Raw genomic sequence first — 23743 nt, forward strand, 5'->3', positions numbered from 1 at the left:
AATAAAAAATAAAAAATTGGGGGGAGCATCTTCCTTGAAGGTGGCAGTGGTGCACCCCCTCCTTAAGAAGACTTCCCAGGCCCCAGAAGCATTCAACAGCGACTGTCCAGTAGCAAATATCCCCTTTCTGGATGAGGTTCTCAAAGAAGGTGGTGGCAGTCCAGTGTCAGACATGCTTTGAAGGAAACTGATTTCTTGGATCCAGTCTGGCTACAGGCCCACTAATGGCAGTGAAACTGCCTTGGTCATTCTGGGTTTATGACGTTTGTCAGGATGGAGATGGGAGTGGGGAGGGTGACCCTGCTTGTTCTCCTTGATAGCTTTTGATACTATTCACCACAGTATGCTGAAACATCTCAGGGAGGTTGGGGTTGGGGACCCTGTGCTTCAGTGGGTCTGCTCCTAACTCTAGGGCCGATTACAGAAGGATGTTATGGGAGGCTACTGCCCAGCACCCTGGGAGTTGTCCTGTTTTGTCGTGGTTCCATATTGTCCTGCGTGCTCTTTAACATCTATATGAAGCCTCTGGGAGCGCCATCAGGAGAGAACTGCCACCAATTTGTAGATGGCAGTGGGCTGGATCTGGTGATGGGCCATAAACTGAAGCTGAATCCTGAAAGATGTTATGTGTCCTGAGAGAACACATAAACAGGGTTTAAAATGAAAGGATGGATGGATGATGTGCTCATGAGAGCAACTATGTGTTGCACCCTTACTTATTTTATTTAAACATCCCTAGGCCACATCTCAGGGCAAAGCCCTCACAAGGCAACTTGCATAAAAACCAGAACCATTTTAAAACAGCAGTTCAAAACCACAAAGAGGCCAGCAAGACCCCTGTTATCGGAAACAAAAGTGTTTCAGGCCAGCAGCACCACAAATCCTTTGAGATAAATCCATCTGAAATAAGAGGGGCCCTTTTTAAACGACTGTATTGATGAGGCCGTATGATGATGGGACTACTTGGGAGGGAGTTTCACAAATGTGGGGCCATCACTGCAATGGCCCTGACTGTCATGTCTGCCATTCGGATCCATTCTAGAAAGGAGTGTCATTCTCCCTTTCCTTCTTTTGTGTGCATCCCTCAGGCAACGAGAGCTACACTGACTCAGCACTGTGCAAACCTGGGTGATTCGCTGGGCAAAGAGAATGACATCGCTTTGATTATCGATGGTCAGACGCTGAAGTACGCTCTTTCCTTTGAGGTGCGGCAGTCCTTTCTGGATCTAGCGCTATCGTGCAAATCTGTCATCTGTTGCAGGTAAGAAATGCCAAGATCTTTCCATTGGAAGTTTTGAGCTTCCGCTTATAAAACAAGTTTATAGTCTTATGTGTTCACATGCCCTGTTGCTTATGTGACCTCCTTCAGATGTTGCAGACAACAGCCGGGACGGGCAAATATGTCAATTTCAGTTTCTTATTTTTTCAATATTAATCCACATTGATTTTCAGGTTTGTTTGTTTTTAAAAAAGAACCCATGTGAATATTTGTCAGCCTTTTAGAGCAGAATTCTCCCCAAATAGACATTTTTTGCAAGCATTTCCCCCTAATACGATGCGTTTGTATGTTATTTTAACTGAGATTTGCCTTTTCGTGCACACTTTCCCCTAATATTTTGTGCACATTATTTGGTTGTTTTAATTGCACTGCAAAATTTGGAGCAAATTCCGAAGAATGGCTGCCTTTCAATTTGTGTATTGTTTCAGGAACTGGGAATTAAGGTAGGTTCACATTGAAACTGAAATGGGAACTGAAATGGCAACTGAGTCAGTGTGGTGTAGTGGTTAAGAGCGGTAGTCTTGTAATCTGGGGAACCGGGTTCGCGTCTCCACTCCTCCACATGCAGCTGCTGGGTGACCTTGGGCTAATCACACTTCTTTGAAGTCTCTCAGCCCCACTCACCTCACAGAGTGTTTGTTGTGGGGGAGGAAGGGAAAGGATAATGTTAGCCGCTTTGAGACTCCTTAAAGGGAGTGAAAGACGGGATATCAAATCCAAACTACTACTACTACTACTACTACTACTACTCTTCTTCTTCTTCTTCTTCTTCTTCTTCTTCTTCTTCTTCTTCTTCTTCTTCTTCCCTAACTACAATTCCCACCACCTCTGACCATGCTAGCTGGGGCTGAAGGGGGTCTGTCACAAAGCAACATCTGGGGGGCACCGTGGCTACACCACTGTACAGTACAGAATAGTACGTCTCCCTCCTTGCATCCTTTGCTGGGAGTTGTAGGCTAAAACATCTGGAGGACACCAGGTTGACAAAAGCTGGGCTAGAATGTAAACGCTGCTTTGTTAACCTTTTGCTAAACCTCACCTGCTCCCCATTCATTTTGAGGTAATCCTGTTGATGGAGACAATGGGCAAACGGATCAGTTTATCTTGTTATGGGCCTCTCTCTTTCTCCTAAACAGACCCAAATTTACTGCAGTTTCATTTTAAAAGATTTCTCCTGAGAACCAGCTTCAAGGGTGCTTTATGTCTAAAGCCTAGCAAATGAATATACCATATATCTTTCTTTTTTTTAAGTACATTTTAAAATGACATTGAATGGCAAATGTGTATGAAATGCCCCTGTGGAAATGAAAAGCTGACTCTGAATTTATGCGACGTTAAATCCTATGGATTCATGCTACTTCAAATTGAGGATTGTGAGCCAAAGTCCTTCTAGATTTGGTGAAATAGTGTATCATCAGGTTGAAAAACAAAGATCTGTCCCAATTGCTCCTTCCCCTCCATTCCCACCCCATTAATGTCTGCACTATTTAATTTGAAATTTCCTTTCCTCTGCGCCAGTTACATTTTAACTTTCTTCCTGTGAAGTTTTAAAATGCACTGCCTTATTTGACACACACAGTCCGATTAAAACAGCCCAGAGTGGGATAAAAAATGTTTTCTTTTCTTTAGTATCAAGCACCTGGCAAGCAAAAGGAACGTTTCTGCAAAGCCTTATGGGCTATTAAAGGCATTCCTCCTTCTCCCTGGGGGCTCCACTCCACTTATTTTTATTTCCTTTTTTAAACCTATGAAATTACATCACTTTCCTTCCTCTTTTATTGTATTTTTCCACATTGTTCTTTGGGGGCGTTTGGGTTTTTGTTTTTTAAATGTACTAATAATTAAAAGTACTGTGCCTTTTGGTCACCAGAGATAGGAGAAGAGTAATATCGGCAAATTCTTGGCAGTGGAGGAGGATTATAGGCAATCATCCACCCTGTCAGTCATATGACTAAGGTTAGCTTAAAGAAAGGCATTGGAAATGGGAATTGGTTTGACTGCATGGGCCTTTGATCTAGCCCCACAAAGACTGACAATGTCTGAAGGAAGTGGGGCATGACTCAAGAGTTTAAAGGTTCCTAGACTCAAAACATTGTGGAAAACGCATGGAACTTAACAACTTCACCAAAATGCATTTTCAACATGGGAGATAATCAAGGGTTTAATACCTTTGTTTATACCTCACTGCAAAAAGCTCACTGACAGAAACCTAAAACAGGATTTGCTGCTAACTTGCAGAGGTTGTCTTGAGTCCTTAGATCAGCCTTGAGTAAGGTTATTCCATTTGTTTTAAGATGGTTGAACCTAAACAGACTTCTTCGTAACTGCAAATGAGATCACGTTTACTTCCCTGACCTTTTGTGTCCCCAGTCCAACATACAATTAAAATTTAGAATAAACGAATCTATGGGGTAATAATAACGCAGGTGGAAAGTGGATACAGGATGGGGTTGTTTGTTTTTACAATGGAGTAAAGCTCCGTATGATATGGGAAACAACATAAAAAGGACTAAAACTTGACATGAAATGTTTAACAATACATCTGAGAAATATCCCAGAAAGAATTTTAGTGACTTAGATGAAAGATATTACGCTATAGGGCACGGGTAACTAACCTGTGGTCCTCCATATTTTGTTGCACTGCAACTCCCATCATCTGTGACAATTGGCCATGTTGGTTGTGCAATTAGAGTTGTAGGTCAGCAACATCTGGAGAGATACAAGTTTCCCACCTTTGCTGTAGCTCTTACCATTGTTTTGCCAGCTTCTGCCAAAAGTTCTGAATTATAAGGGCAAGCCCATCAAATGTGCTGGTCACCTGCTCCTGCTTTCTTTCAATGCCAATATACCGTATTTTTCGCTCTATAACACGCACCAGACCATAACACGCACGTAGTTTTTAGAGGAGGAAAACAAGGAAAAAATATTCTAAACGAAATAGTGGATATATGATTTTTGTGGTTCATGCTGTGGCCACAGACATGTGATCTGACAGTGAGTTTGGAGTAGCCCAATGCAAAAATCCTGAGGATCCATGTGGATCCATGCTTTGTAACCACGGAGGAGGGAAGGAAGGGGAACCATGGATCCTCTGCTCACGACTGCAGCAGATCCCCCCCGCCACCCGCAGGCATTCGCTCCATAACACGCACAGACATTTCCCCTTCTTTTCTAGGAGGAAAAAAGTGAGTGTTATGGTGCAAAAAATACGGTACAATGACTATTTATTGATTAGCTTTACTTAGTCATTAAGTTAAATAACCTTTGTGGCTTGGATGCTTTGTACTTGCTCTCTCCATATCTTGTATGCACCCCACTACAATTAACTGCCAAAGCAGAGCTCAGCTATGTCTCCCCGCAGCAGCAAGGAAGGCCTTTCCTCCAGTTGCTTCTTCTGACTAGGACAGCATCCTGTCAAATGGTGCCAGGTAATGGTAGCCAGGCAATCCTGGGACCCAGCCAGACCAGCGCTGATCCAGGATCAGCCATTGGTGTTCCTGTGCCAGCATTTGCCTTCACAACAGCACCAGAGATCATTATGTGTTCGGGGCTGGTAGAAGAAAGGAGATGATAACCCACAAGAGCTGGCTTCCTGGCAGGCAGATTGCTGTTGCCTTCTGGGAGGGAGAGGAAGAAGGGCAAGGCAGCAGGGAGGTTGACACAGCGTAAGCACTCCCAACAGGAGCACCAAATTGGCCCTGGCCCACTTGGCAAGCTGCATCTGGTGATACACCTCTGCATCTTTTTTGTATATATTCATAGTGATTGAAATATACTTGGAGTCCTGTAGTGATTTCATGCTCTTTATTGCAGCTTGTAAAACAGTGGTTCCTGTAGGCTAATCAGTTGTTGCATTCTACAATCCTACCAGCCTAATAGGCTGATTAACTTCCTTCTGGAGCCTGATTGGTTTTTCCTGCAGGCCAATCAGTTGTTGCATTCTACGATCCTACCAGCCTAATAGGCTGATTAACTTCCTCCTGGAGCCTGATTGGTCTTTTCCTGCAAGCCAATCAGTTGTTGCATTCTAGGATCCTACTTGCCTATTGTTCTAGGATCCAAGCTTAGTACATAACAGTGATCTTTTGGCACATCTTAGAACTCCAACTTAATTCTATGTAATATCCTGTAGAGAAGGTTTGCCTTGCAGGGAAGGCAGAGCAAGTCAGCATACAGGGGGACAAAGTATGGTTGTGGTATTACAGACCACAGATACAACAGTGTTGGTGGCATCATTTTCAGAAGCATCAGATGTAGTAGTCAACCTGTCCCTGGACATTTCAGGTGGCTCATGTGGTTGCGGCTGTTCATGCAACTGATAAGTGCACACAGTCCCACAATAGGAACATAAAAGGTAAAGGGACCCCTGACCATTAGGTCCAGTCATGGCCGACTCTGGGGTTGCGGCGCTCATCTCGCTTTATTGGCCAAGGGAGCTGGCGTACAGCTTCCGGGTCATGTGGCCAGCATGACGAAGCCACTTTTGGCAAACCAGAGCAGTGCACGGAAACGCCGTTTACCTTCCCGCTGGAGCGGTACCTATTTATCTACTTGCACTTTGATGTGCTTTCGAACTGCTAGGTTGGCAGGAGCAGGGACCAAGCAATGGGAGCTCACCCCGTCGCGGGGATTCGAACTGCTGATCTTCTGATCGGCAAGTCCTGATCAGCAAGTCCCGCAATAGGAACATAGGAAGTTGTTTTATACTAAGCTGGGCTATTTGCCCGTCCAGCTCAGTAGTGCTTACTCTGGCTGGCATCAGCTCTCTAGGGCATCAAGCAGCTTTCTTTCATATTACCTGCTACCTTTTTGCAGGAGAGGCCAGGAATTGAAGCTGGGGATTTTGTACATGCCAAGCACGAGCGCTTCCATTGAGCTGTAGCCAGGTCTTGTATAACTCCTGTAAGTGATGGTGTGTTGCCTGCTGCTGAATATCTATCCTGGGGCTAATATTTTTATTTATTTATGCAATGCTCATAAATAGTTCAGTGATGTAGCACAGGAGTAGGAAACCTCTGGCTTGTGGGCCAAACTTGACCCGCTAGGCTATTCCATATGGCCAACCAGCTGATTGGGGGGAAAGCACACCTACCTCTACACCTGATATAGGTTCTGTTTGAATCTCCAAAAACTAGAGGGTCGAAGAACAGCGTGGACTGTTTGAAAGTGGACAGCTCTTCTCCGCTCTTTTGAACCTCCAATTTTCCGAGGTTTAAAGAACAGTGTGGGGCAGCTTGCAAAGGGTTTCAAACGGCCCTACACTGCACTTTGAAGTCTCGACAAATGGGGCTTCAAAGCTCAGCATCACCCGATGTCACTATGATGTCAGGTGATTGACAGATTTTGGCCTGTGAAGCCAAAAAAGGTTCCCCACCTTGACATAGCAGAAGAGGTAGGAAAGAAATCTTGAAAACACCAAGGGGTGAGAATTTACCATGACCCTTCTGCTGCTGTGCAGAAGAAAACTCAATAATATAGTTTGCAAAATGAGCCCATGGAATATACCTGAAATATTAATGCCCATGTTGTTACTGGGGTTAGCATTCACCTAATGATTGTATTGTAATGCAGCTCAGATTGTGTTCATTTATTTAGAAACAACAACACAACAACAAAAAGTATCTCATTGACGTTCATTACAGAAGATTTCCCCTTTCCTGCCCTGTGACAAGGAAATGTCAAATGTATTTCTTATTAAAAATATGCAAACTTGTATAACATTAATTGGTCCCAAAGAAAATTATGTATGTGTTCCATTTTCTTGTATATACTCATCTGGCGTTCCCTCCCCCCATCTATCAGCTACTGAATTATCAATGCTTATTATCTGGTTCTACCTCTGACAATTCATGACAGCCCAGTGCTCATCTTATGACTTTGAAAACCATAAGGGAAAGATCATTCTGGCAGCTTTTATGTGTGCATATAATTGAAGGTGGATGAAGGCTTGGGACTGCAGTCAGATCTTGGTATGTCCAAAAACGTGCACAAACTTTCCCTCACTGGCCACTAAAACAGATCTCTTTTCAGTTGAGTACAATTTATTTTTTTCACCGACTCCTCATGCAAGTTTCTCTTTGGGGATGCATGAAAATGTCATGGTGGTGAGTTTGCAGACTGAATTTACTATGCTCTAGATGGCAACACTCCTGTCTGTCTGTCTCTCTCTCTCTCTCTCTCTCTCTCTCTCTCTCTCTCTCTCACACACACACACACACTAGGGTTTGCATTTGAGCTTTATGACTAGTGATTTCTGAGCTTTATTATTCTTGTCATCCTCAAAGATTTGCAGAATCAGCAGAAAAGCATAGTGACTGCAGATATGGGTCTCTGTTCTTTCTTGTTAATCAGCTTCCTGAGCTAAAAGCAGGGTTCTGCAGTATCTCTGCCTTGGATGGTTTAGCACAGAGATGGGGAAACTGTGACCCTCCCATCAGCCGCAGCCAAGTGGCCAATTGCCAAGGATAAGGCAGGTGTAGTTTCACAACATCTGGAGAGCAACAGGATATCCACCCCTGGGTTAGCACACTGTAACCCAATAGCTAGGAGAGCTGGGGAACCTGTGGCCCCCAGATGTTGCCGGACCACAACTCCCATGCTTCCCGATTGCTAGCCATGCTGGCTGGAGCTGATGGGAGCTGATGTCCAACAACACATGGAGGACCACAGGTTCCTAACCACTGGCTTAACTAGAGCAGGCTTCCTCAACCTCGGCCCTCCAGATGTTTTGAGACTACAATTCCCATCATCCCTGACCACTGGTCCTGCTAGCTAGGGATCATGGGAGTTGTAGGCCGAAAACATCTGGAGGGCCGAGGTTGAGGAAGCCTGGACGAGAGCTTAGTTGGGGACAGGATAGAAGTGTATAAAATTATTCATGGCGTGAAGGAAGCGCATAAGGAGACATTTTTCTTCCCTTCTCATAACACTAGAACTCAAGTATGTCCTATGAAGCTGAATGATGGAAGATTGGGTATTTCTAGTTGTAATGGCTATGCTTTGCCACCTGAATTCCAGTTGCTGGGGAATATAAATGGGGAGAGTGCTATTGTGTTTATGTCCTACTTACAGGCTTCCCACATTAAAACATCTGGTTGGCCCCTGTGAGAAAGAGAATTTCTGACTGGGGGGCCTTTGGTTTGATCCAGCAGGGTCTGTCGTATTTTCTGGGGGATATTTTTCTTCTTAGTATGTATTGCTCATGGATGGCATTCTAGTATTTTGTGATTAATGAATGCAAGTGATAAAGTAAATAGGTCAGTCTTACGATAATAAAGGGAATACTTACTTATCAGGATAAAACAATATCTGTGATTCATTTCTTTGTGCAAGTTTGTGCTTTGGGAGTGGGAAACACAGAGTAAAATTAGGACTGAGCCTAAAGGGGACAATTTTCACTCATGGGGGGAATCTCATCAAAACGGGGTGAAAGTGTTTGTCACTGAAATGAGAACAATGCTGCTTAATTTGCCATGTGTGATGTCCGCATGTATCCAGCTTTGACAGCGTATTATAACATCATCCTATTCAGTGTATGATGCCCTAACCAAGGTGGTGATGTGACTATTGCTATGAGGAAGGCTCAGGGGGCTGTTTTTTAAAATGTCAAAGCCAGGGAAACTGGTAGGGAACAGATAATAAATTAAGTGAATTGGGTGGGAACGGGGAGCCAAAGTAAATATTTCACACACAGGGCAACATTTGCTCTGAAATATGAAATGGAATCGCTTGCATTTCTGTGTAAGACAACACCTCTTGAAATATGCCAAGGAGGTCTTTATCTATGTCTGTGTATTGCACCATCGCTGACTTGGCCATTTGGGACTGATGGGAGTTGTAGTCCCAAGTATCTGGAGAGCACCAAGTTGATTACCTCTGGCATAAAATGTGCTGCACACTTCTCTATGTGTTGAGAAGTCCAAGGGCACTGCTGAAAGGTTTAATGGCCTTTGACTGATTGCACTTGTGGTTTATGGCATGGAAACATTGGTTTCAGTTGCATGTGTACATGCAGTTCCCATTGAAAGCAACAGACTGCTAAAGGCAGGCTGCAAAACCACTTATCCTGCCTCAGACTCCCAGCTATTGTTGCAGCTCCTCAGAGAGTCACCCCAGGTAGAAGCTCTTAGTTCTCCCCTCTTCCTTGAACTGAAACTGCAAACCAAGCTCCAAGCTGCTTCTCTCCCTTCCCTCTATCTGGGGAGCGTTGCCTTCAGAAGCCTGGAGAGACATTCCAGGGCATCAGGAAAACATTCACCATCATTAAGGAACATTAATAGTCCCTTGTCAAATCTCTGTCCCTAGCAGGTGACACTTTAGGCAGAAGCCTAATGGCAGAGCTAAGCACAGTAATTAAGATAGCCCAGACTCACAGCAATGTGATGATAAAATAAGTTTTCTCAGGTTTTTAAACTACAGATATGCCCTGTATTTTATATATTGGAAAATGAATAAAGCGGACAGTCTTGCCTCTCAATGAAATGTGATTAATTGCTTCGTATGTGCATGTCTGTTCAATTTTTAAATAGCTGAAGTAAGCAGATCTCAACTTCTTCCCTTGGGGGATTGGCTTACAGGGTACTCACCATACTTGTGGGAAATTTTTTTTTTACAATATTTAGACTGCAGTTTCCTTTACATAACCTCATCCTATTATTCTAACTGTGAGTTCATACATTCAGTAATTCCTCTTCCTCCTTTGTATATGCCCAGGATAATGCTATACATCATATAAATTGTAGGATTATTTAGCTTCTTTTTATATCCACAAATCTGCTTACAATTTTCCACAGTTTATTTTCATCTTCGAAGTGCTTTTAAAGAAGCAGTTTCAGCTCATACATCTGCAACGCTTCTTCTAGCTTGATTAGAGGCAGGAAATCTACATGATGGTGCTTGCCTTCCTCTGTGGGCTGAGCTGATTCTGAAGGCTACTTCAGATGTTCAGCCATTTCCTTCATGGAAAGCAAAACTTCCACACACATGTCCGCTTCGCTGTTTCCATAGATGCTGGAGGACGATGATCAATGGTGGATTCCTAGCTCATATGCACGCGTAAAATGTACAGTTATCCTGCAGGACAGTGTACCTGACTTTTCATGCTTATTCTGCACAGGAAATGCATAGGACTGAGATGAAAAATTTGCCAGTGAATCTTTTCAGCTTGTAAGGGGGAGAAAGTTTCCATGAAACCCTTTACTATGTCTTTCATGATTGCCACCACCACATAAATAGGCCCTATGCCTATAATATATCAGAGAGCACAAGCAATAACTCCTATTCTGGTTTCCCTTCCTCAGGCAGCCCAGTCTCATTGCCTACATGGCATAATTAAGAAGCCAAATCAGAGTGAGGCCAAGTCTCTCATGACCACTATAGTTCTCCCTTTAAACATTTGGTAATCTCCTGTAGGAAGGCATCATCCAAGTCTTCAGTCTGGCTTGGAGGTCTATAGCAGACACCTACATTAAGGTCACTGTTGATATACTTTAATGCTCTCTGTTTACTGTTTCGGAACAACTTCTGTGTCACTAGAAGAAGTACTTTTAACAGACATTAGGTCTGGCATGTAGGGCAAGGTTAAGGTTTTTAAAAACTCTTCCTTCTGAAAAAGGCGTTTTCCCTGTGCATTTTATGCAAAAATAAGTGAATTGGGATTTGCATGTGTTTTCGCTCAAAAAGAAAATTGTTAATCTCTGCCTTACCTCACAGCAACAATTCCGATAGGCAGTTTCAGTAGTATTCACACTCCAGCAATTCCATTAAATCATTACTGTTGACTATTTTATTTGCTCTTGCTATAGTTCATTGCACAGCTTGGCTGTACTAATCCCATTAGCTCCTGCAGTATGTATGCATCTGGTAAGTGTGTGCAGGATTTCCGTTTTAAGATGGAAACAAGTACGCTGAGTTTCCATTCTAGAAACTGTATTTGCTGCCCCTCTGCCATGTTGCTATCTTCCTTCTTTCTCACAATGAGAGCTGATGTATTATTTAGTTAATTTAGTTTATTTATATTTTGACAGAAATCTCTTAAGTTACAGATCCAACAGAAAGGAATCAATAAAAGAATTACAATGCAGATTTCATATTCAAAGCCAAAGCATGAGCCACATCCAGTGTTGTGTGAGCAGCTTTCTGCTCATGCTGTCAGACTTTCCATTCCTCTCTTCTTCCTGTGTGCCCTCCAAATCTGCGCCATAGTTTTTCTCCCACTGTATGGAACAGATTTTGAGGGTGCATGCAGAGCTGCAGAAGAGAGAAGAGGGGGAGGTTCTGTTGTTAAAGCAGAAGTTTGTTATGCAAGCGGAACAGCAGCGTTGAATACAATCCAATACTACTACTACTACTACTACTACTACTACTACTACTAATAATAATAATAATTCCAATTTTTAAAAATTACCCATTTAAAAAAATACACTCTAAACAATGTCCATAAACAAAGTAGCTAAGAACTACAAAAGCAAATCATGTATAAAGCATCAAAATATAACAAGATACATCAAAATGCAACACAGTTATCATTGTAATTGTATCTGGCTAAGTTGTGCCATTAGCGCAAGGACTCCTCCCTCACCTGTCCCTGTGCATCCCTCTCACATGCACAACGCTAATCTGTTTTGTTGGTTTCCCCACCCTCTGGAACAGATTTTTGTGTGGGGGGGTATATGGGGAGAGGAAATCCTTGCACTAATGGGATGGCTGGATTAGATACAGCCCTACTTATTAAGATTACATACAAAAAATGCATAATAAAATCATCAAAACCATTAAGCTACACATCCACAGTACACAAAACCACACATTTGGAAGAGCAGCTTCTGAGATTCAGGTATAGCTGAGGCATTGCATATAAAACTCAAGAGCAATGTAATATTGTCATGTGCACCTTCCCTTAGCTCTTAATGGACAAGTTTTCAACTCCCATCTTCATTAAAATATGACAGGATCCATCAGGTACTAGATAGAAATTGTTTGGGGTGGGGCTTTGAAGAGAGAATCTCCCCTGTGAGTCACCAGTTGATCACTTACAGGCAGTGGTGCCCCTCCAGACAGTGAACACCAACTCCCATCAGCCCCAGCCAGCGATGATGGGCTTTGTAATCCAGCAACATCTGGCTCTCCACATCTGACTCAGAGCCTTCAGAAACCAGTTTACCAGTGGAAATGGTTATATGAAAATCTCTTTTGCCACAAGGATATATATGTTCAGCAGTGCTGTTGCTTGCTTTCCTCTCACAGATATTGCTATTATTGAGCAATGTTAGTATAGAAATAAACACTTATCTTAAGAGGCAAGAAAAGGAAATAAAAAGTTGTGACTCTTTCATCCTTCCGGTTTGTGTTTCTAGCTTCAGGTGTTTGCAGTATATTTGAGTGCATCTTGTCTCACCTCACCATTCCTGCCCTTGTTTCTTTCCGTATACACCTTTTTTATTTTATTTTTTAAAGGGATGCTTGTCTTGCTGGCTGGGCTGACAAGCTGATCTCTGTTATGTTGTTGCCAATCAACCCTGTCTTGGGGGACTATCGATTTTTGTTTCTAGTTTGTGCTGTGGAAATCAATATTTTACTGGATGGTAGACAGCAAGAGCACCGGAAGCCAAAGCAATTTAGTAGAGGCTGCAGCCAACTTGAAGGATGGATATATTTGGTGTTCAGAGATATTGTTCCCTCGTGAGGGGAGTAGTTGGGGGAAACAGATATTTTGGTAGTTAAGAGTATACCACCAATACATTATTTTAAGATTCTGCTAGACAGAGGAAATGTTAAAGGACCTGAGATGTACTACTGAGTGTTTTATATTGTGATGAATGATGGTTGTAAAATATCTTCTATTGTCTAACAAGCAGCTGGTACTAATAAGTCGGGGTGAGGAAGCTAGGAATCAGGGAGGGGAAAACCTAAGGACTGGGGGCAAATGCGGCCTTCCAGGCATCTCTGTTTGGCCCTCAGAACTGTCCTGAGGCCACACCCTCTCCCTAGCAACGCCCCTACTCTCCAGGCCACACCCCTCACTGATCCTGATTTGCATCTTCCTAGAGTGTTTTTTGCCTGGCTGGAATGTGACCTTGAACTCGTGATAATGCCTCTTGATGGGGGGGGGGGGTAGGAGAATCTGTCCATTCCACTCCGCTCTGTTTCTCATTTTTCCAGTCTTAAATTCAGCTCTCCACATTTTGCAGCAATTTGTTTTTTAAAAAAATCCTAATGAAAATTCACCAGTGATTTAGTGAGGCTTTCTCCCAATAAACTCAATTTTACATGCTGATTTTTGGCTAATGCACACGTTTTGACAAGCAGTTTTCTCTAATGTGTTGCATTATTGCATCTTATTTTCACTAATGTCTTCATTTTTATGAAACCCCCCCTCTTCCAATATATATATTTTTGAAAATATTGGTTGGTGAACTGCAACGCAAAATTCAGATAGGTTCAGATTTCAAAGGAGAGCTGTGTTTCAGTTTGCACATTTTCCCAGAAAGCGTGGTTTTAAATATGCACTGAGTCGAATTTCTCCCCCACCCCTCCTCCTTGCTTGCCTAGATGGATGCTCGAGAGGGATGGGTGAATAAATTAAAATTTGTTGCTACAGCCGCTTTTGCTTCTGGGCCTGTCCATCGCAGCAAGTGGCCCTTGGAAGGTTACTGGGAAAGAATGCAGCCCTCCGTCTGGGAGTGGGGAGGTTGCCACCCCTGCTGTAAGCAAAAAGGAGGAGAGGACAGAAGGAGTCTGCTGCAGAAAGAAAAGAGGACTTCTGTAATGAGACGGACCTCTGGCCACCTCCATTGCTTTGACTAATAATATTGCCCCTGCCAAACTTGTTGAGTTAAGGTATTAGATTTCCAAATCTATCTTGATTAAAATCTAGGCTTTGTTGATGCATTCCCCGTAGCAAAATGGCCTTAGCTTCCAAATGTACAGATTCTTAGCTTTTAACTGAAACGGAGGCATTATTCTTTAATCAGGGGAGGGGGGACAATCCGTGCGACCCTTTTAGCAGGACAGGATGAGATATTTATTGATTGATGGATAAAAAGCATGGACGGCTTGATTATAAAGAAACTCAACAACTCCAAAGCTGTTTACAAAGCAGAACAAAACTATAAAATTATCAGTATAAATCGTTAAACACGGCTATTTAAAACATCAACCATTTAAAATCAAGGATAAGCTAAAAAACACATGGCAACTTCCTACCTATCTGAGTAAAGGTAAAGGTAAAGGGACCCCTGACCATTAGGTCCAGTCGTGACCGACTCTGGGGTTACAGCACTCATCTTGCTTTACTGGCCGAGGGAGCTGGCGTACAGCTTCCAGGTCATGTGGCCAGCATGACTAAGCTGCTTCTGGTGGACCAGAGCAGCACACGGAAACGCTGTTTACCTTCCCGCCGGAGTGGTACCTATTTATCTACTTGCACTTTGACGTGCTTTTGAACTGCTAGCTTGGCAGGAGCAGGGACCGAGCAATGGGAGCTCACCCCGTCGTGGGGATTCGAACCGCCGACCTTCTGATTGGCAAGCCCTAGGCTCTGTAGTTTAGCCCACAGCACCACCCACATCCCTACCTATCTGAGTAGGCTTGCCTAAACAAAAAGGTTTATAGCAGGCACTGAAACGAGTACAGCGAGGGTACCCACTTGACATCACTCAGCTGGGATTTCCAAAGTGTGGGCATTGCCACAGCAAAAGATTTATTACAAATGCAGAACAAGTATTATACAGCACCTTGTAACCGTTCCAGTTCTGTAGCTTGAAGTAGCCAGTTGAGCATGGGGTAAGCAAGCTCTTAGTTAAACTGGTCCCAAGTAGTTAAGGGCTTTATAGCTACTAAAAACATACCTTGAACTTGGCCCAATTACTGTCTGCTCGGTGAGTGTTGCCTTGGTGGCAAAGCTACTGGCTGACAACTGTGCCATGTGCTCAGGTCACAGCTCACTGTGTCACTGTGGAACTTCGAAGAATAAATTACCGGTAGACTACTCTAATAGCTTAAGCCATAGTCTGGGTTACGGCAGAGCAGTCAGATTTTGCATTTTCTTCTGTTCTCATTCTAGTTTAGAAAGGGAAAAAAAAAGGCTAGAGGGAACAAGGTAGAGCTGTATAAGATTATGCATGGAATGGGGAAAGCAGCAAGAGAGAAGTTGTTCTCCCTCTCCCCTAATGCTAGAATCCAGAGTTCAGTCACCAGATTCAGAGTAGGCCACGGAAAGTGCTTTTTCACACAGCACGTAGCTAAAACTATTGAATTTGCTACCACAATATGTGGTGAAGGCCACTAGCACAGATGGTTTTAAAAGGGGGTTAAACCATTTCATGGAGGATAAAGCTGTCAGTGGCTACTGGCCACGATGCCTGTGTTCTCCTTCCACTGTCAGAGACAGTTTGCTGGGGAGCACAGATGGGGGAGACCAGTGTCCCCTGTGTCATGCAGTCTCTCAGTTCCATTTGACATTTGTAGCAGTGCAAAGCGATATTCACTCCGCAGCTTTTTTTCTGTTCCTCCACTCCACCACATGCCAAACAGACACATACACAAACCCATTATGCAAAATCAAATAAATAAATAATAAAAATCAGATATGCTGCTTGAAAATAAGTGGAAGATGAATAAATGTATGCCAATGGAAATTGTGGTTGGCTCCTTATTTGGGTTTTCAGTATGCACCACAAAGGTATAGAACCAACAAACACTTTGGCATGAACCGATTTTCACATAGTTAATACTCTGAGGGCGTTCCAGTCACTCAGCAATTCATGTTTTGGGGAACAAGAGAGGCAAGATTTTTTGTTGCTTTTCCAGTTTGATTCCTTCTAATAAGACCAGAAGATTGACTCTTTCAACCAGGAGATGCTGCTGCCTCGGATGTAAAGGCTGTTCTCTAGACCAGTGTTTCCCAACCGGTGTTCCGCGGCACACAAGTGTGCCGTGCGACATTGCCTGGTGTGCCGTGGGAGGGAGGCGGGCGAGTCGGGCAGCGAGAGGCGGGCGGCGGCGGCGAGGAGAGGCCGCCTAGCGCGGGGCTCTCGCTGTCTGCCTGCCTGGCTGCCTCACGCGGGGCGGCGAGCTCCCTCCCTCCCACATCCCATCGCCGGCTCTGCACCAGGCGGTAGAGCTCGGCGAAGTCGCCACGCTGGAAGGCCAGCAGCGCACGCGCCTTGGCCAGGCTCTCGCCCGCCTGCGCCTCCAGGCACGGCGCCTCGGGCGGCAGCGAGCCCAGGAAGCGGCCCAACCGGCCGGGGTCGCCCGCCTGCAGCAGCGCCTCGCACACGCACGAGACCTGCTCCGCCGAGAAGCGCGGCGAGCGCGGAGGATCGGGCGCGGCGCAGGCCAGCCCCGCGCTTGGAGAGGACGCAGCAGCCGTCGCCAAACCCGATCCTCCTCCTCCTGCTCCGCCGCCGTCCTCTGGCTCTCGGCCATTGCGCCCCTTGCCGCCGCCAGGATCCAGATGTGTATTTTGGGGAAGGGTGTTTGAAACTCTGCGCGACAGCGCCTTGAGGCTGCACCCCACTTCTAACCTGCCTGGCTTTGCTGGGGAGGTTCCTGGTCTTTGCACTCGTAGGAGGATAAACTACCTTGGATCATATAAAAATGACAGAGGTCAGGATCGGCTGCGAGCAATAAGATTTTTCAACGATGTTAATTTAAAACTCTTGCCTGAGCTGTTTGGGGGCACCAACGTTATTGAGGTTTTAGCTTTAAAAATTATCTTAAGAATTCTGGAGTGAGGAGCCTGCGGCGACGGGGCGGGCGCCGAAGTTGGCAGAAGTTGGCGCACCTCCTCGGCAGCGCCTTCGTCCTCCTCCTCCTGACTCTGCTCTCCTTCGGCGGCGGGGGCGCGCCGCCCTCCCCGGCCGGGGGGCTCAGCGGGGCCCGCGGGGAAGGAGGCCATGTTCGCGGCGCGCGGGATCGCGGCCCCCCTCGCCCGCCTCCGGCCCGCTCCCCTCCCCCTGCGCGCTGCCCTAGCCGTGCGGGTCTCCTCCCCCTGCGCCGCCGTCCCCTTTCCACATCCTAGGAGCCGCTGTCCGCCTACCGCTCCCCGGCCGCGGCGCGGCTCCCAGCCCGGGCTGGCCTCCGCCTCCTGGGACGCGCGCCCACCCCCGCGGCCCCCCAAACTTCGGAGCAACTGAATGCTTTCCCATGTAGAACAGTCCCTGCAAATAAAAACCTAGCATATTTGGAAGAGGGATGCTAGCCTAACCATTACCTTCTATGCTGTTACTATTTTTTAATTTTTTTTTTACATAAGTAAAAAGTGACCTTTCCCCATCTGGCATGGTGGTGTGCCTCGAGATTTTTTCCATGAAACAAGTGTGCCTTTGCCCAAAAAAGGTTGGGAAACACTGCTCTAGACCTTTGGAAGAATGAGAACTTAAGATTTCTGTAACCTGGAGACTCTTAACTCACTGTCTGGCGGTCAGTGCTTCTTACAATGTGCTACCAACATTCCCTCTTGTTTGCCTACTGTGTCTTGCAAAATGTTAGCAGTTCTTCCCAACTTTATTGTTTTCCCTCCTGGTTTGAAAAGTGTGCTTTCCACTTGGTGCTCTGGGTCATTGAAAGGCAGTAGTTTACCCACCTTTGCAGAACCTTTCTTTAAAAGAAAAAGAAAGTGGGGAGAGAAAGAGTTTCCCCCCATCTTCTTCATAAACCAAGGGATATGATGAACGCCATTGACTCCCTGAGCCAGCGGGAAATAAATATGTATTCACAACCTTGGGGGAGGCATTCAAAACCACCTATAAGATCAAGCCCACTGTTTTTAAAGGTCATTGCTCTTGAGAATGACAAGTATCAAAACACTTAGGCCCTGAGCTACACTGCCTGTGAAATGCACTGTTACCTAGAAAATAGAGTCACCTAAAATGTTTAGCAGTAAATCAATCAAATGGAAGAAAGAAAGAAACCAGCTTCTGCAGCTTCGTGTCTAGAGAGTCCTTTCCAGGAACAAGCAGTACTCCAGTTTTATCCTTTCACACTACTTTCCGAGAAATCAATTTTTGGAAATGCTGTATATTGTGCTGCCCATGAGATAGGTGGAGAGGGCAGGTGAGTCAGTGACCTTCATGGTATTTCTTTAAACGAAATATTTTCTTCTCAGCCGAGTGAAGGCGAAAAACAAATGCCATCATCGTCCATTCTGTTGTAGACCTGGTTTGCGAGAAGCACCACTGTGATAAGCTTTGAAAAGATGTATTATTCAACGCTTCACTTGGTGGTTTTGCAAGAAGCGGACAGATCTGGATCTTGAAGTGCCCTGGTTTGCCAATATCATTGTTTTTAATGGATATTACTTTGAGGACCTTTTTTTCTTAATTTTTTTAAAAATATATTCAAACACAGTATGTTCAACCAAACCTTGACACATGCTCTGTTGAGGATGGGGGAGAAACTTGATTCAGTTCACATTTAAAGGTGAATTTACTTGATTCACTTTTTCTGAAACAACACATGAACCGAAATGCAGTCATCCTGCTTCACGCTTCTCTGAATTTTTCAGTGCAGTTCTCCAGCCGATTATTATATACAAAAAATTCATATGTACAGTAAGCAAGGTGTAAATAAAAATACATATATTAGTGAAAATTATGCACAAAAATGCATTCTGTTAGGAAAAATTGCTATTGTTTAGTCGTTTAGTCGTGTCCGACTCTTCGTGACCCCATGGACCAGAGCACGCCAGGCACTTCTGTCTTCCACTGCCTCCCACAATTCGGTCAAACTCATGCTGGTAGCTTCGAGAACACTGTCCAACCATCTCATCCTCTGTCGTCCCCTTCTCCTTGTGCCCTCCATCTTTCCCAACATCAGGGTCTTTTCCAGGGAGTCTTCTCTTCTCATGAGGTGGCCAAAGTATTGGAGCCTCAGCTTCACGATTTGTCCTTCCAGTGAGCACTCAGGGCTGATTTCTTTAAGAATGGATAGGTTTGATCTTCTTGCAGTCCATGGGACTCTCAAGAGTCTCCTCCAGCACCATAATTCAAAAGCATCAATTCTTCAGCGATCAGCCTTCTTGATGGTCCAGCTCTCACTTCCATTCATCACTACTGGGAAAGCCATAGCTTTAACTATACAGACCTTTGTCAGCAAGGTGATGTCTCTGCTTTTTAAGATGCCTATCTTAAGAAGGCCTAGCTAAATGTCCAACATCCTGCTCTCACAGTGGTCAGGAAGTTGGAAACCACTTGGGAAAGCCCACATGTAGGACCTGATGGCAGGAATGCTCTGCCTACTTGAGAACCCCAAGCAACTGGTATTCAGAGGCATACTGTCTCTGATGGTGGAGGTAGAACACAGCCAACATGGCTGGTTTCCATCAATAACCTTACCCTCCACGATTATCATCATCTGATATTTGCTTTGACGGCATTGTGTGAGGAGGGGGAGGCTTATCATTTTACTCCTTTACTGTGGTTGGAATTGAGGAGATCTCCCACCTCCGCCACTGCCCAACCAGGAGTTTTAGGAAAAAAGACCCCATTGAGTCCACCCCCAAAATGCTTCTAGCAACCTGTGAGGGGCCCTCTATTCCAATCATGGGAGAAGTGGTGAAGAGATAAGCCTCTCCTTCCCACACACTGCCCCATACCTGTAATTATTTAAGGAAAGGTGAGATATATATTTGCGTGCTAGTTTGGCCCTGAGTCTAAATGCATAGAGGAACTGGCTTGGGAGATACCAAATCTAAAACCATGGCCACGGCCATCTGGTTAAGATGGGTTCATCACAGAGGTTTCTTCTATTTCAGTTGAAGAGTCTGCAGTTACAGTTAAAAATGCTGTTTTTCTGGTGCATTGCGTAGGCAACTGGTCCCAACCAGCTTCACTTGTCAATCGCCACGCAATGTGCTGTACACACAAATTATATTCCCAAATAAATTTGCCATTGTTGAATCAGCCCCCTTTGCTCAGCTACCGATAATGAACTAAGTGGCTGGTCTCTTTTTACAGCTTTCTTTATCTGTGTCCATTTGTTTGCTCTGGGGAAGGGAACACCCTTTCTTGTCAAGATTGTAAATAGCTTAAAGTTACAGGGAACTGGATACTTTTGAATGAATGGAGCTAATTGCTTAGCAACTCTGCTCGACTCCTTTGTGTGAAACCGAGAGTGCCCTTGAAAGTTAGAGAGTTGGACACTCCCTCATTATCTGTATCCCCTTTGGTGGCAGAACAGGGTCTTCTTTCATTTGCCTTCTTGTTTCTTGGGCTCGCTTTGCCTAAAACAGGGGTCAGTGAACTTTTTCTGCACTGTCCCTCAGACCTTGTGGGGTCTATATTTTGAAAAATAATAATGAATGAATTCCTATGCCCCACAAATCATCCAGAGATGCATTTTAAATAAAAGCACACATTCTATTCATATAAAAACACCAGTTAGGCCCCACAAATAACCCAGAGATGCATTTTAAATAAAAGGACACATTCTACTCGTGTACAAACATGCTGATTCCTGGACTGTCCGTGGGCCAGATTTAGAAGGCGATTGGGCCAGATCCGGCCCCCGGGCCTTAGTTTGCCTACCCATGGCCTAAAACCTCTAGCTTCATTTTAAAAACACAGTGGTACCTTGGTTTATGAACTTAATCCGTTCCGGAAGTCCATTCTTAAACCAAAACTGTTCTTAAACCGAGGCGCGCTTTCCCTAATGAGGCCTTCTGCTGCCGGTGCCCTTCCACCGTTCGGATTCTGTTCTTAGACTGAGGTAAAGTTCTCAGATCAGGACACTATTTCCGGTTCTGTGGAGTTTGCAAATCGTTCTTAAACCGGACTATTCTTAAACCGAGTTACCACTGTAATTATATTTTTAAAAAACAAGGAAACCAATAACTCCTTCCCCTTTAAAACATAAGACAGCTATCATGGAAAATTGCAGGAGAGAGAAGGGAACAGCTGACTTGTTTTGTACGTTGTTCTGTTCTTGGGGCCTGAAAGTAGGTAGGCTGAGATAAAAAAACATAAGAAGAGCTTGCAGGGCCAGTCCAGCATCCTAGTCTCACAGTGACTAACCAGGTATCTATGCAAGCAGGATTCTAGTCCAAGAGCTCTCTCCCCTCCCAACTGGAATGCAGAAGAGTTATTGACTCTGACCATAGAGCCATGTTATGGTTACCATGGCTAGTAGCTACCAATACCCTTCTCCATGAATTGTCCTAATCCTCTTTTAAAGTTGGTGGCCACCACTGCTTCCGAAGGGAGCAAGTTCCCATAGTCTGACTGTGTGCTGCGTGATTAAGTGCTTTCTTTTATCTGTCCTGAATCTTCCAACAGTCGGCATCATTCAATGTCTACAAGTTCTAGTGTTAGAAGAAAAACGGGAGGGGGGGGACTTTCTCCAGACTTCTATCGTGTCACCTCTTACTCACCTTTTCTCTTTAGTACAGTGGTACCTCTGGTGGTGAACGGGATCCTTTCCGGAGGCCTGTTCGCAACATGAAATGAGCACAACCCGCAGCGGTGCGTCTGCGCACGCGCAGGTTGCGATTCACCACTTCTGCGCATGCACGTGACGTCATTTTGCACTTCTGCGCAAGCGAGAGCGGCAAAACCCGGATGTAACCCTTTCCGGTACTTCCGGGTCACCACGGGACATAACCTGAAAGAACGTAACATGAAGTGGATATAACATGAGGTATGACTGTATAGAGAAATCCCAAATTCTGCAACTTTTCCTCGTAGGGGAGCTGCTCCAACCCCATGATGACTTTGGTTGCCCTTTTCTGAATCTTTTCCAACTCTTCAATATACTTTTTTAGGAGAGGTGACATGACCTGAACTGTACAGTGGTACCTCTGGTTAAGAACTTAATTGATTCCGGAGGTCTGTTCTTAACCTGAAACTGTTCTTAACCTGAGATACCACAGGTAATGGGGCCTCCCGCTGCTGCCACTGCACCACCACAGCCCAATTTCTGTTCTCATCCTGAAACAAAGTTCTTAACCCGAGGTACTATTTCTGGGTTAGTGGAGTCTGTAACCTGAAGCGTCTGTAACCTGAAGCGTCTGTAACCCGAGGTACCACTCTATACTTTTTTAGGAGAGGTGACATGACCTGAACTGTACACAGATCAGAAGCCCTATTCAAACAAGGGTAGACACTTAGGCATTGTCCAAAAAAAACCCCACACATCACGAAAGCACAAATCAGCACACAACTTGCCTATACTATTTTACATGTATAGACTCTGATTTAGAAATAATGTATATGATTTAACTGGAAATGCATTTAACCATAGTGGGGAGGACTGTGACCAGGTGTTTTTCATGGGCACATTCAAGGCCTCTGCTTTCTCTTTTTAAGATTTGTTAGCTTTTAACCAGAATTGGACCAGACAGCCCTTCACATCAATCAGTCACCAAAAGCTTTCCTCTCCACTGGCAGAGGCCAGCAAAGAGGGGCGAGCTTGTCATCATAACACACATACCAGTCATCACTGTTGGGGAGGGGAGGTTAGTATTGTACCTCTAATGTAAAAATATAGTGAAGTCATTAGGGTTAACTTCAAAATTATTTAGGATCACTAATCAGTGTGGCAGTTCTTCACTAACATGCCATGTGTTTGACAGAGCAGTCAGTTTTCTGATGTACTTTTGTAATTCCAGCTAAAAGAGGAAATTGATTTGGTTCCTTGTTTTTCAGATGAATATGTTGTATGTAGTTATATGTTTAGAACATGGGTGAAGTACCGTATTTTTCGCTCTATAAGACACACTTTTTCCCTCCTAAAAAGGGGAAATGTGTGTGCATCTTATGGAGCGAATGCAGGCTGCGCAGCTATCGCTGAAGCCAGAAGAGCAAGAGGGATTGGTGCGCACCAATCCCTCTTGCTCTCCTGGCTTCAGGGATAGTCACGCAAAGCCTCTTGAACGCAGCGGGAGTGCTCCTGCCTCTTCGCTCAAGAGGCTTTGCGTTGCTTTCTTGTTTTCCTCCTCTAAACACTAGGTGCGTCTTATGGTCGGGTGCGTCTTATAGAGTGGAAAGTACGGTAGTTGGTTCATGAGACAGCTCATTCAGCGGAACATAGGATGCCATAGGGTGAGACAAAAACGAAAGCTGAGCTACCTGAACAATAGAGTTTTATAGTGTTGTTCCTACTAGATGGCACAACTTTAGGCTGCAGGTGGATAACTGCGTATTTGAATACTTCCCCACATCTCCAAAAACTATCCCGAGCATAGAAAATAAGCATAGCAGTGAGAAAACCAGGCTAGAATAATGTTTCCTGAGGTGCTAGTTTTCCATACACAATACAGAAAGGAGATTTGTACAGGGTAAGATGTGGATGTGAGATCCCCAGTTATAGCCTGTAGTGCTACATGCAAGAAGAGAAGCGCTGTGTGGTTCCTACTTGTATAACTTGGCACAAACCTGATAACTTGTCATAGAGCAATTTTAGACTATTTGCTCTGCAGCTATTGGTGATGCTTTTATCTGCTTATTTATTGGCCTTTGAAAAACTCCA

At 44.6% G+C, this 23743-nt stretch overlaps 1 protein-coding gene across 1 annotated transcript in view; it reads left to right on the forward strand.

The window, feature by feature from the left end:
- Window positions 1–23743, forward strand: part of ATP8A2 (ATPase phospholipid transporting 8A2) — a 250069-nt gene that overhangs the window by 141074 nt on the left and 85252 nt on the right. The window contains exon 25 of the mRNA XM_083498877.1: window positions 1089–1261. Coding sequence (XP_083355003.1) covers window positions 1089–1261 — 173 coding nt within the window. The remainder of the gene's footprint in view (window positions 1–1088; window positions 1262–23743) is intronic.

This window comes from Podarcis liolepis (genome assembly GCF_965112155.1).
Source record: "Podarcis liolepis genome assembly, chromosome: 4".
Taxonomy (NCBI): Eukaryota; Metazoa; Chordata; class Lepidosauria; order Squamata; family Lacertidae; genus Podarcis; species Podarcis liolepis.